The sequence below is a fragment of the Populus alba genome, chromosome 6 (genome assembly GCF_005239225.2).
Source record: "Populus alba chromosome 6, ASM523922v2, whole genome shotgun sequence".
Classification (NCBI taxonomy): Eukaryota; Viridiplantae; Streptophyta; class Magnoliopsida; order Malpighiales; family Salicaceae; genus Populus; species Populus alba.
The window spans coordinates 23,421,288-23,435,243 of NC_133289.1; the positions used below are offsets into that span (position 1 = coordinate 23,421,288).

Here is a 13,956-nt window from a genome sequence, read left to right on the forward strand (position 1 = left end):
GAGTTGCTTTGACTTTACAGGTTAACGATTAAAACCTAGATGCCAGTTGTTTTAGATTGTTTTATCCTTTTCCTGCTGATTTTTTCTCCCCTAAACTTTTCGGGGGAAGAATTATCAACTACTGTAGATCAATTTTTCAAACCCTAATGTCTTCAGGGAGATGATGTTTGCTAATTTTTTACATAGAAAAATACCATGCTTAATTAGGAAGGTAGCAAAGGGGACAGCTGGACACATCAAGAACACTGACCCAAAACAAAAAAATACAGAAAAATTACTGGTGCATAATCGGGTATTTAAATAGGGATTTGCAAAGTTAAATCTCCTCAAGACAGTAATCTGTTTAAAGGATTAATATATAAGCATAACAGCAAAATACATGATTAGCAAGACTTGAATATGTTTAACTAAATTTTCATCAGAACCCATCAGTTTTTTAAAAAAAAAAAAAAGAAAGAAGATGGGTGTGCAAATAGGCTAATCATCCAACTCGAAAATCCCATAAAATCAATAATTAATTGTCGAACAATTAGCAAGTTCTTGTTGTCCCATGCAGTTTCCATCCTCTTCGTCTCCAACAATCAAGCCTGTCAAGCACGTAGGTCCTTGCCAATCTTCACACACATCCCATCCTGTTGGCTTGATTTCTTCTACAGAAACAACAGGATTCTTCTCCTTGTGATCATAAGGAACTGGCTCGAGCGCTGCTTCCAGCCCCATGAAAAGTTGAGGATCGATTTCAGAATTCCAGTCAATTTTATCAATATATTTGTCAGGATTTTGATAGTGTATTTTGTAATTACGAGTGTGACCGAATTTGAGTGCCCAAAACCTGCACTTAGCGTCGTAGAAGCACTCCTTCCCTTCAGTGTCATCCCACAGCATGATCTTCCCTGTTGGCAAGATGTATTTCTTGGCTTTCAAGAAATCTTTCCATTGCATTCCTCCTACTTCGAGGCAGAATTCCTTCTCCCATTTCGGAACAGGCCTGCTCCCGCTTTGTGTTTGTGATATTTTAGGGTAAGTCCTGCTCCTAGCATCTTGGCATGGAGATCTTTTGCGGTATGCCATGTTTTTTTCAAAAAAAAAAAAAAAAAACAAGAGCAATAATAAACACTAAGAACTAAGAGCACAGAAAATGAGAAGCAAAGAAGAGTGATTTTTTTGTTAGTACAATTTGATTATTTATAATCCAATCTGTATCCTCTTCATAATTTGGATAGGATTAAAGGAAATTATCAAATGAAAAAGGTTCATGGTGGAACGAGCTCGTTACGAGTTGTTCTGTGTGTTTAATTATCATTTTTAGTAAAATGATTAAAGATTTAGATTATACTGTATTAAAAAAATTTCCATCTATAATTGATGGGATGAAACAAGATGATTAATTTGTGAATATGTTCAACTTAACATTTTATATCATTTTTTCGAAGAAAATTGATTTTCTGGTTATTATGCAGGTCTGGGAGTTTAAAAAGAAAAATTCGCAGTGAGTTATTAGTATATGTGCTAAATTAGTGCGCACGAGTCTATTGAGCATGAATTAAAATGAATTTATGAACATTTTATTAATTTATCCAACTCAACATATTATATAATTTGATGGAAAGATAAAGGGATTAAAAGCTTCAAAAGGAAATATTATTAATTAGGTGAATAATTGGGTTTGTAGTGAACCGACGTCTTAAAAAAGAACTTGTCTAATATCTTTACACTAATTTTCCCCAAAAAAAGAAAGAAAAAAAAAAAAAACAATTCTCTCGTTCTACCTTGAATTAATTAAAAATCCAAAAGGAAACATAATTACCAGGTGAACTCGAACGGTGCTGGATCGAGTTGGCTGGTGTGCTAGATTCGACTAATCATGATTACTTTGAAAAATGAAAATTTAGAATACTATAAATTGAAAAAATATATATATCTTTAATTAAAATATCATGTCATGTAATTTTCTATAAAAGACAAGAAAATGGATTTTGCTAACTCTATCCTAAACTGAAACTCTAAAAGGAAATATCACTAGGTGAATTGTCTTAGTGGTGGATTAAACTCGTAATGATTTGGTTTATGTGCTTGGTTTATCTAATATATTTTTTTTTTATAAAATAGTATGAATTTGGAATATTGTAAATTAAAAAAAGAGCTATATAATTGGTGGGTGGCATTTTATTTTATTATTTTTCAAGGGAATTGGATAAATTTTTACTTCAAATAAATTTTTAATATCGACTCTTCTAACTCGATCAACTAAGTTTGCAAACCAAAAAAAATTAAATTAAAACTCAATTTAAATTTTAAGTACCTATCAGCCGAGGCATTGACTCAAATACTAAAACTATATTTGTTTTGCGCTAGATTTTACATCGATTGTAAAACAAACACAACAACATATTTGGTATAGCATTAAACTTGGTTTTATGATGTAAGATCCACTAAAAATTTGAGTTTAAAATACAAGTTTTGTGCAACAATTTTTACATACTTTTTTAATTAAGTTTCATAAATATTCCTTATTGATCTTCTTTTTATTATTTGTAAAACAACCAAACCGAACACATATCTAAATCCAACTATCTATAACTAAAAATATTTTTTCTAAACTTTTTTTTTTTTTAAAATCATAACCTATTAAAGCCTACCCCGAAACAAACATAAAAAAGTAATCAATGTCTTTTTGATCCTTTCATAAACGCGGAGAAAATTCATTCACAAAGTAAGCTGAATAGGGGAAAAACAGACAATAAATAGCAAGCATTGAAAATAGGAAGCAAAAGGAAACAGGAATCAAATCCATGCCATGAAATATTTAGAGCGAGACACCCACCAACCTTGGCCAACAAAAGAAAAGGAAGTTTGGCCATTGCAGCAATGAAAATGGTGCCAAAAAGGACAAGGGCTCGACTGCAATATCAATGCTGCCTGGTGCCCTCAAGTACTCTCCTCTTGTCCTCCCTCCACATCCATTTTTCCAGGCAGACGTTTCTTCTTACAATCATAGAAGTAAACCATGAATATCAGCCACAGCCACATTTTGGCCAAACAAACAAGGCTAGCATGCACTACTGCGACTGCGACTCCACTTCCTCCCCTGTCCCATCCCACGTAAACGCATCCCAATCTCAAGGCAAACCTCCACGCAAAATACACGAGCATTAGAAGAAATCCATGTTGCCTGCTACCTCTGCTTAGATATGTTGAGATTATCAATGCTACATCACCATGTTTCTCTTCCAAAATGGAAATCAGAATTCCCATGTTCCATACAGCACTCCACTCTATGTATTTTGATAGTAAACCTATAAAGACTAAGGAAAATATCACGGAGAAGAAGGAAGTGGTATTTGACCCGAGGTACATGTACATCACCGTGGAGACTAGTCCAACTGAAATAAGAGAATCTAAAAGGAGAGCATAGATGGATGTGATGAGAGGCCCTTTAATTCTTGTTTCTTTGATGCATCTGCTTAACATGTCCTTAAGATTCATGGCTTTCCGATCTCCTTTGTAAATCATTGAAGCAATGTCTACTATAGCAATCATGCTGAAGAGGTCTAGCAAATGGAGTATCCCTAAATTTATGAGACAAAGTAGAAAAAACTTACTAGAAATTCCTTCAATCAACCTCTCTGTAGCTCCTGGTGTTGCATAATAATAATCCAAAACATCAAAAGGAGATGTTCTTTCCTTTAAAATATCCTTCAATGTTTTGATCATGGTTTGCTGGAAGACAGTCTCGTACATGATCAAAAAGGAGAACAAAGGGAGAGAGGAGAAGAAGGCAAAGATGATGAGATTGGGACTTCTGAAGGGGGTTTTGAGGGATTCTTTGAGCAAGTCGAAGAACCCTAGCCGCTTCTCTTCCATCATGGTTTGAGAGTTCTTCATTTTTCCACTAGGAATCTCTCAACCACTGGCTGCTTTAAGGATGAAGTCTTCTCTGTGTTTGAAGACTTTGGCAGCAATTGACTTGACCTGTGTTGGTTCCCTGTTGCGGGGTGCATCGGAGTCCTCGTAAGATGATAATCAAAATCTCAAAGGCATTGCTCTGATTGACTGCATTTTTTAGACACGTTCACTCTTGACATTTTTTACTATGCTTCTAAGCATTGATTTGCTCGCAAGGGCCATGGTTTTGACGACCACAGAATTCACCAGCTTTTTATTTTCTGATAATTTTAAAATATTAAAAATGATAATATATATTATTTTAAAACATTTTAAAAAACAAGAAAAGAAAACTTAAGTAATGAAAAATTATTTACATTGTTTAGATCTGAAATTTTCAGAATCGAGAAGTTTCACCATTAGTTTCTCTAGCCTCTGTGAATTAACAGTACTTGGTTTAACAGCAAAGGGACTCCCATAAACAACACAAGGATCTTCATCTGAAAGAGACTTTCCTGCACACCAGCGCCCTCGAGTAAGCTGTCCATCCGGTATCCCCAGAAGTTCTTTGTCAATTTTGTTAAGAACTGGATCATCCTTTGCAAACTTACGGGCAAAGGGGGCACCACTTGCAACCATGTCTTCAAAATGCTCCACGGTGAGATTCAATGGATATAGCTTTGGAGGGTTATCCCACTTTAGGTAATGCAGGTCATGGTTAACTGTAGTGTTTTGGTAATCTTTTTGGTTGCAAATGACAGTATGGAAGTATCCCTCTGAGGATGACAGGAAATTTGTGTAATACATAAGGACAGTGCGGGGGAGGTTATCCCATCCCCAGACACAGAATTCAAGAAATGACCTTGTAAGAACCACCAATTCAGACCCTGAAATCAGATAATAAACTAGGGTAAGGTCAAGGAAAGAAGAGAACTACAGCGTGACATGCTATAATGGTCCTACAGAATGTAGAAAATGAATGCAAAAACACAGCTTCCCAGCAATTTATTGTTCAGTTGAGCTATTCTCATATCTTAAAATAGCTGGGAAAAGCATATGAATCGTGTAATAGTGATGTACGAAATGAACATTAGAAAGAGATTATTCAGATATGAAACAAGGAAATTAAAAACTGAAGACATGAGTGACTTCACGATATAAAGCTGATATGAAAGCAGTACCCATAAATAACTTGAAAGCGGCAGGCAAACTCCTTCTCTCTTTGGCCCAAAATACACCAGACTTCTTTGCATGATACAAGCCTGGATCTATGATTATAGGCTTTGCTCTTTGGTACCTGAAAGATATGGAAAAATAAATAAATTATAAAGACACCAAAGTCACGAGATGCGATGTTCTAAATCAAGTTTATAATTATAGCATCCTCACTCTTTCCAACCGATACCACTTGTGTGCTCCAAGAAGTTCAGATCTCTAGGCAAGTAGGAGAAAATATGCAGGATATCTGAAACAAAAGGCCGTGATAAGTTTCATTGACAACACTCTTATTCCATAAAATATCAATTCAGACCAACTCTGTAGTCTGTAGTTGGTTTTCCTTTTCACTTTCATGAAACGTAGATCTTATGTTTCTAATTTCTTGAAGGTTTAAGTAGCTATACAAATGCACTTTCATTGTCTAATTCCTCCGAAATATGAGTGAGTGGACATAACTACATACACAAAATTGTTAGAAATACATAAATCCGGGTACACCAATGTCTCAGGTAATATGAACTTCACACTACCAAGCATGGCCAACTTGCAAATCCACTTAACGCAACCTTCTACATTATCCTAAAGATTATAAACAAATGCACGAACAGATCCATTTTCAATCTTGGCATCTCTTGAAACATCAACAACATGACCCTTCTATTCTACATCATCTACTTTCTCATTGCACTTAAAATCTTATAAAGCAAGGCACAGAACACTCATTTTCCTATCCCTCGTCTCCTACCTAGCTAAAAATAAGCACCACACACTATAAATGGCCACAAACACGAATCCAGAAATCACACACAATAACTAATTCAAAGCAATCTCTATTTAAAACAAAACACAAAGAAAAACAACACAAATATTCACAAAGCATCTTGAGCCATAAACAAAGACCCTATAAACCACGTTCACCTATCCAAAACTACCATCGAAATAAAAAATCCAACACAAAACAATAAATGCATTTCAAATCAAGCTCTGATTAAACCCAAAACAACACAAATGATAAAAAAATTAGCATCTTGAGGCATAAACTCAAACCTATAAACCACACTATCTGTACAAAACGACCCATTAAACAAACAATCTAACAAAAAAAACCCAATTCAAATCATTCTCTATTCAAGCCAAAAACACCAAAAAAGCAAAACGAAAGTTCAAAAAGTTACCATCTTGAGGCATGAGAGGATAATCTTCAGCACTTAAATTAACAAACCAATCCCAATCTTCAAACTGCTTCATCAAAATAGCAACCCCATGTAATATACTAGCAATCATAGTAGGCCCTTTATATGTAACCAAATCACCCTTACCAAGAACCATAACATTCCCAAATTCCCTCATCACACCACTCTCTACCTTTACATACTTTGCAAGCTCAAGCCTTTCACCTTCACTTGCTTCAAAATCAAGATGCAACAAATAGTAGTTTCTAGGATGATACACCGCTTGAAGCAATCTTTTTACACTTGAAACATCCCCTTTTGTGCCTGAGATGAAGTAAGCAAACCTTGGCAGTCTCGGCAACTGTGATGGGTCATTGAGATTTTGGTCTAAGATGGAGTGTTTTTGCTGGTTTGAGGAAGTGTCGGTTGATGGAGACGATTTGTTTTGACCGACAATTAGGAGGAGGATTAGAGAGAGTAAAGCTAGTGTGATTAGTAGAATCATACATGTTCGATCTAGGGAGTATGAAATGTGTGTTCTCTTCATGGTTTCTTGCTGTTGAGAATGCGAGCTCTGTTTCTTACATCGGAGCTCGAAGATTTTGAGGTTTTGCAAAGCGTTTGGTGGGGCTGGTGGTATGTCTCTTTTCTGAACTCTTGAAGTTACCTTCATGTGTCTGAAACGCATAGAAACACTTGTTGGGGAAACATCAAGTCTAGTCCCTTACTTATATACTCATTTTCAATTGAGTCTAAATCTATATAATTTTATCAATTTGATCCTGAATATTTTAAAGATTTATCCGTCGGTTTTTTCTTCAAATTAATGTTGTTTCTGTGTATAAAATATGAATATTGGAGTGAAAATACTTATATTTATTATTTTTATTATTTTATTATCAAATATCTTTTACACCAACATCGTTTTAGTAAAGAAGATTTAGTCTCATCTAACATAACAGTTGGATAAAAAATACCCCTTACAATAAAATTAAAAATTCAATGATTCAAATTAAAATTCTAATTAGATATTCTAGAGCATGGATATGCTTGAATCCTACCAATTTAGTAATGTTTTGTCAGCTCGAAACAACTTGACCAGACCTTTTAGCAACTCGAAAGGTCAAAAAATTCCAAACAGTTCTTGATATAGGATGAGAGAAAATTACTTAAAGTTGTGGATTCAACTAGAGAAAGAGGGGAAAAAAACTAGAAAGAGAGAAATTTATGAAGAATGCACAATCAAGGTCTTAAAGGAAAGTTATCGTATAAATTAGGGATTAGAGATTGGAATTAAATAAATTAGTTTATTCATTTGCGGTTTTTTTTGGGAAACATAATCGGTATTTAATTGACCAAAATCTATATATTCGTTACCCATTACATGAAATCTCAATCTCAAATAAATATTAAGGGATTAATGAAATATATATAAAATAAAATAAAATGTATTTTAATTCCCATAGATAAATCAATAATTCATTCATTAGAAGTCAATTCTCTTGAGAAAAAAGTCAGCCATAAGACTGTTTGTTTTTAGAGAAAATATTGGTTGCCTTGTTACCTATTATATAGATTCTCACTCTCAAATCTCAAATAGATATTGAGAGATTGCCTGGATATTATAATTAAAATAATAAATATTTAAATTACCGTACATAAATCAGTCATCCATTAAAAGTTATTTCTCTTAGAAAACTCAACCAGAAGACTTTTTTTTTTCAAGAAAGAAAAATACAGTATTATGATATTTGCATTAGACTATGGTAATTAATTGATAATTAATTATTTTAGTAGTTAAGTTATTTTCAAAGACAAGGAATGTATAGTGGTATAATTTGGAGTTATCATATTATGTATAAAATTGACTTAATCTTTGTTTCATCAAGTCAACCATGTAAACTAGATTTTCTTAGATTAATATTTTTTTCAATTTAATTTAAAATTTATATAAATTTAGTTTTTGAGTTGTAAATTTCTCAGTTAATTTAGCCGGTTGAATTTAACAATTATGATATTAATTCAAATCCGACTAGGGATGCATATTTTACCCCAAAAAGAAAAAAAGGTATGTAAATGAACCTTTTAATTAGAGCCTTCTTTTGATCGGCTAAAAAGAAGGGAAACCTAATCTTCTGAACTAATTAATATACCTAGCTTGTTTATATTAACCATAAACTATAATCATTAAAAACATTGACCTATATCCAACCTGTAAAACTGTAGGGTTTTGAAAGCATAGGTCAAATTCTTTTTATGGTCGACCAAGCAGCATGATCATGATATGGACTCAGCACCCAAAACTTCCACCTTGTGCCCATCATTCATTTGGTTGGTTAGTCTTGTAATTTTGAGGTCTCCTAAATGAGAGGCTCGGCAATCTCTTGTATCTGCCTAACAAAATATTTTTTATGTCTGTGGGCTCCTAAACGATTACTGTGAGCTCTCAAGGTTTTTTTTTTTTACATGCTTGATCTGTGGCATCGGCCAAGGCTTGAGGTGTTCATAATTCCAAGTATGATTGAAATCATGCTCTCTGCAACAAAAAATGGCTATGTAATCAAGCAGATTTATCGAAATTGCTAAGTCTTATCAATGATCTTGTAATTCAACGACATAGTGATATGTGTTGGGTCTCTTTTTGAAGTTTTTTTTTTTTTAAATGAAGCTTTACCAGAGAGTTACCACTTGAGATACACTAGTTCTCCATCATTATATATGAACTAAGGATGGGCTATAATTCTCTTAGAAGACAAGTTTCTTAGATAATTATTGAACCCAGTTTGATTTAACTCAAAAGTTTGATCTATAGATTGATTATGTGACTCGTGAGTTCATCTGATAACTTATAAATTGACCTAATAACTCGAACCGAGTTCTGTGGCTGCTAATACATGGTGCTTTTGACTTGTGTTTTTGTAAGAAATTGATGTGATCGGATCCATCTAAGGATAGGAGTTGAATCCATAACCTCTTTATCCTATTCCAAGTAGACCACACCACAGCCTCTCTCCCATTGAGCCACCAACCCGCATCCATGATCAATACTTTAATGAGTCTGGATTAGCTGACAATTAATTTCCGAACCAGCAATACTTCTTGAGATTCTTGCAGGCCTCCACCCTCCAGCATTCAAACAATTCAAGTATAAAGAAATGGAGTTACCCCTTCCTAGTCAAGCACCATAACACTAGGCATTAGTGTGAATTAATTATGATTAGCTGTGCTCTCTCTGCCCATTGGTCGGTGCTCTGCAGGTGTTAGGTATCGACCTGCAAGACATTTATGAAATATGTTTGTGATTTCTTGTATTCACAGTACATTTTCATTTCTCCTTAAAAAAATGTAGGGTTTGTGAGTGCAGTTGGGACCAAGAAACATGGTCGAAGATCATGTGGTTTAACAGGATATAAGTTTTCAGGAGAGAAAAAAGAAAAAAGAAGAGGAGGATCTGTGGTTGAAGATCATGCGTGGAGACCAACAACAAACATGGCGAAGTAGTAGATCAAAAGCAAACCTTTCTTTCCATGCTGTAGATCTATGGACAAGATATCTTGACCTTAATTCTGCCACCCTCGACCGAATATATATATATATATATATATATATATATATATATATATATATAAACAATGTCAGCAGTATGTTTTGGCACCATCAATGAATTGAATGTACAAGGTTTTTTCTTATCATGTCTTAGATATATAGATCTAAGAAGTATTTAGGTGATTATTAAGAAAGTTTGTTTAATTTTTCTTCTTAATTGTCAAGTTCAAACTCTTTAAAACTAGTATTTAGAGGGATTTATTAACTTAATGTATCAATCAATATAAAGTATATATCTATATAATCAATTAAAAAAAATCTACAACTTTTTTCCTTGCATAAGTTAATCTTAAACAAATGATTGTAAACTGGATGAACGATTGAACTCACTATGTTGGGATGGAATACTTGATGTATTATGAAATTATACAAAAAATAAAATAAAATAAAATAAAAAGGTGCGTGTTCGATATAATAATCTTGAAATAGTGATCATGGGGAAGTCCATTAAAATATAAACATGTGGACTCAACATTGTCCACACATTTTCTACACCAACCTGCCTGATCTGGATTTTGTTTCCCTTTTCCTCTCTTGTTTTTTTCATTTCATTTTCTAACTTTTTTGGACCGTCTCTAAAGGATCAAAGAAATTGTCAATCACAACGACTAATATGGAAAATAATACCCCACAAAACAATTCTTTGTACAACCAGTCAGCCTTGATAGGTCGGTCGGCTCGAGACATGACAAACTCACACTCTTCAAGATCGAGTGTCAAAAAAAACTTCAATATTGGAGTTGATGTAGATTTATTGGTGAATCCAATGTAAGAACCTGCTACCGGAACAAAAATTTAATTTGATTTTTCAAGAGTTAAATCAATGTAATTAACATGGATTAATCTTTGTTAACTTGTCTAATCCTCACGGGCTAGGTTTTATTGCTATGATGCCTAGTGAGAAAATGGACTTGTGTTTTGAAATGACTCCAGTAAATTTCAGCAACACTTTTTTTTTTTTTTTCTTGTGGAGGGCTAATGTCAACATATTCTCCTGTCTTGAACTTTTGAATATCAATTATTAGAGGTCTCCATCTGTATAGATAGTTTGGTTACGTTGTTGTTGAATTTCTTAACATTATTAATTATTTTTGTTTCATCTTCAATGGGTTTAATCAAGATCATGGGATTTCATGGATTGGATGTGTTTTCACACCGGCCCCTGGTAAAACACCAGGATAATGATTAATCATGAAGCAAGAAGACAATCAAAATTACTCCTTGTTCTATTTGCAACAGTGACGAGCATAGCAATAATTTTTTACAAGATAAAAAAAAAATATTTTTTATTTTAATATTTTTAAATAAAAAAATACTTTAAAAAACAACCACACTCTTATAATCTAGCTAATAATAATTTTTTTTTTAAAAAAAAAAAACATTCATCTTCAATTGTTTTAAAACCTTAAGACAACCCTAAACTGTGTAATAGAATAGAATTTATAAAACTCTCAAAAAAATATATTGTTTAACGCTACAGATCTCCAGGTAATTAACCATGATAAAAAAATGAAAGACAGATTGTTTGCAAGTGCTTGAAATTATTGAGATCAAGCACATGATGTGGGTGTGGTAATGGAGAAGAAACGATTGATGACAAGATTTTTGTAGATAACAATTAATATTGTTAGTGTAAACAATGATGTTTAATACTAATAATTAATTTGCAATAATGGATTATGAATCTATATATTAAATTATTTATTAAACAACAACTTAGTACCCATCATCATGTATGTTGCCTTCGAAAAACTATGTCAACAATACAGAGCATTATTGGTATACCTTTATACCAATATTCTGCTCGTGGGATTTATGGGTCTTATTTTTTTTTTATTATAATCGTGATTTATTTATTTATTTATTTTACCAAACACGAGCCCTAATTGGTCGAGTCCTGGCACTGTCTGCTTTCATGTTTCATGGACCAATAATTTTGAAATTTTATGATTATTATGATGAACAGTTCATGGAAATTTAGAGTATTTTATGATGAACAAGGAGTTATTAATTTTAATATTAGTCGGGCTGTAACATTTAGTGGTGAGTTTCAACTCTTTTGGCAATAAATAAAAAAAGAAAAATTATAAAATCAAGGGAAAACTATTTTTTTTAATACCTTGTCTTCACCAATTATTCACTTTCATCCTTGTGTGAAACAATTTATTAAAGTATTGTCCAAGACCCACTTGAGAAACTTGTACCACATTGTATGGTGAGACATCGAACAGAATTTCCCGATTCAATAAAGTTGAAAAAAATATATAAACATAGCATTATTAAACAAATTTAATAATCTAGATAGAGTAAAACAAAATTACCTAACTTAAAATGACATCTTATTATTAAGCGGTTTAACAGGTCAATCAAACCTAGCTCGAGTTTAGTTAAAAACAAAAAAAAAATGCAAAGATTAATTTGATTATATTTGATTTGATTTAAAATAAAATAAAATAATATATCATACAATAATACGGTTGAATAACTAAGATGAACACATAAATGCAGTGAGGAATTTTGCCTAAAATCAAAAAGCAAATGATCCCTAAGTTCTTTCCATGTGTATATCAGGAAAAGTTTTTAAGACCATCAACCTACCAAACTTTATGGTTCATATATATCCACACCTTTTCTTTCAAATCCTGAGTTAATTGCTAATTACCCCTTTAAGCCCAAATAAGGTGATTTAAGAAAGAACCAAATCCTAGGTGAAACAATTCTTGTCGTAATTAAAAAGTTATTATCTTATCAAATTGATTTTTGAGATCTGCTCACCATCAATTGTGAAGTAACATCAATATTTATTTTTATTAATATTAGTGTTTGAATCAGTTTACGTATATTTCGATTAATACAATAAATTCTAAAGTTAATGATCATGTAAGCTTCTAGTAATTGTTATATTAACAATTACAGGGTTCAAACTTGAAATTACAGGAAAAATAAATTTATTAATCTCAAATTTTTATTTGAACTACGTAATAGAAGATTATTAACATCAAAATAATTATTTTATTTTTTTAATGGAAGGCTTAGGATGTCCTGGGCTATGCACAGTATACGGGGGCAAGTAACCCTTTTTCATCCTTGAGTTTGAAGATATATACGCGTCTTGTTCTTGTATGTATGCTACAATTGAACTTAATTTCATGGTTAAAGCTAGCAAGTGCTCAAGAGCATTGATTGTTTTTTAGCCATTAAAATTAAAAACTCTCACGAACATCGTCTTTAATTGTTAAGAGATTCAGTAATGAGATACTCAAGTAGATGGAAACATGATTACCATATCAATGATTTTAAAAATATGCTTTAAATTATTTCGAAAACTAAATTTAAAATTCAAATTAAAAAAATATTCCCCTACATCAATGAACATATAAAACCTACCAGTATATAGTCCATTTTCATTAATTCATGAGAAATTCAACAAAATATTAAATATATTGGTATTGAAATGATTAAAAAATACAAAAAAAATAAAAATATATATATATATATTATTTTAATACCTTTTCAAGTTAAAAAATATATTCAAAGACAATTTAATTAATACTGTAGATTAAACAGTGAATACCTTGATAAATACATCACAATAAATTGTTTTTGAAGACTCATCGGCAAGAAAAAAGTAAACGCGAAAACAAATGTCGAGCACGTGGAAAGAAATCAGGCAGCCTTAGTTTAGTTTAGTTTCTCGGGCAATCCATCGTCTTCTTCATTGAAGCTAGAGAAGCATGCACAGCTCCACTCTTCGACATGCACACAATTTCCTCTCCGTACTCCTCTCCCCTACCCTATCAACATGCACCCTCCAATCAGGATCGAGTGGGCCCAGCACACCAGGCACTGATATCAGGCCCCACATGAAGCTTCATCTTAGCTGGATGGCACAGATGGGAGGACATCATCACATCAACGAACGTATTTAGTGCTGTACAGTGCGCTGTAGAACACAGTAACACATTTTCCTAGGCATCAAAGAAGAGAGCCGAGGACCATGGCTTGTTTCGTAAGGTAGGTTTCCTCGGGAAGAAGAAGAAGACAGACAGCCTTCTGTCAATTTGTGTTCTCCTTT

At 32.8% G+C, this 13,956-nt stretch overlaps 3 protein-coding genes across 3 annotated transcripts; all 3 read right to left on the bottom strand.

The window, feature by feature from the left end:
- Nucleotides 1-507: 507 nt before the first annotated feature.
- LOC118050135 (uncharacterized) lies at nt 508-1,071 on the bottom strand. The gene has a single exon (XM_035060386.1). It carries the CDS (start codon nt 1,069-1,071, stop codon nt 508-510), a length of 564 nt encoding a protein of 187 aa, XP_034916277.1.
- A 1,581-nt stretch (nt 1,072-2,652) lies between these two features.
- Nucleotides 2,653-4,124, bottom strand: LOC118050222 (uncharacterized). The gene has a single exon (XM_035060488.2). It carries the CDS (start codon nt 3,883-3,885, stop codon nt 2,929-2,931), a length of 957 nt encoding a protein of 318 aa, XP_034916379.1. The 5' UTR covers nt 3,886-4,124; the 3' UTR covers nt 2,653-2,928.
- Nucleotides 4,125-4,223: 99 nt separating this feature from the next.
- On the bottom strand, nt 4,224-6,924 carry LOC118050221 (beta-glucuronosyltransferase GlcAT14C). The gene is made up of 4 exons (XM_035060487.2): nt 6,279-6,924; nt 5,275-5,350; nt 5,067-5,182; nt 4,224-4,772 (listed from the first exon to the last, which is right to left on the bottom strand). Exons 1-4 carry the CDS (start codon nt 6,820-6,822, stop codon nt 4,255-4,257), a joined length of 1,254 nt encoding a protein of 417 aa, XP_034916378.1. The 5' UTR covers nt 6,823-6,924; the 3' UTR covers nt 4,224-4,254.
- Nucleotides 6,925-13,956: the final 7,032 nt, after the last annotated feature.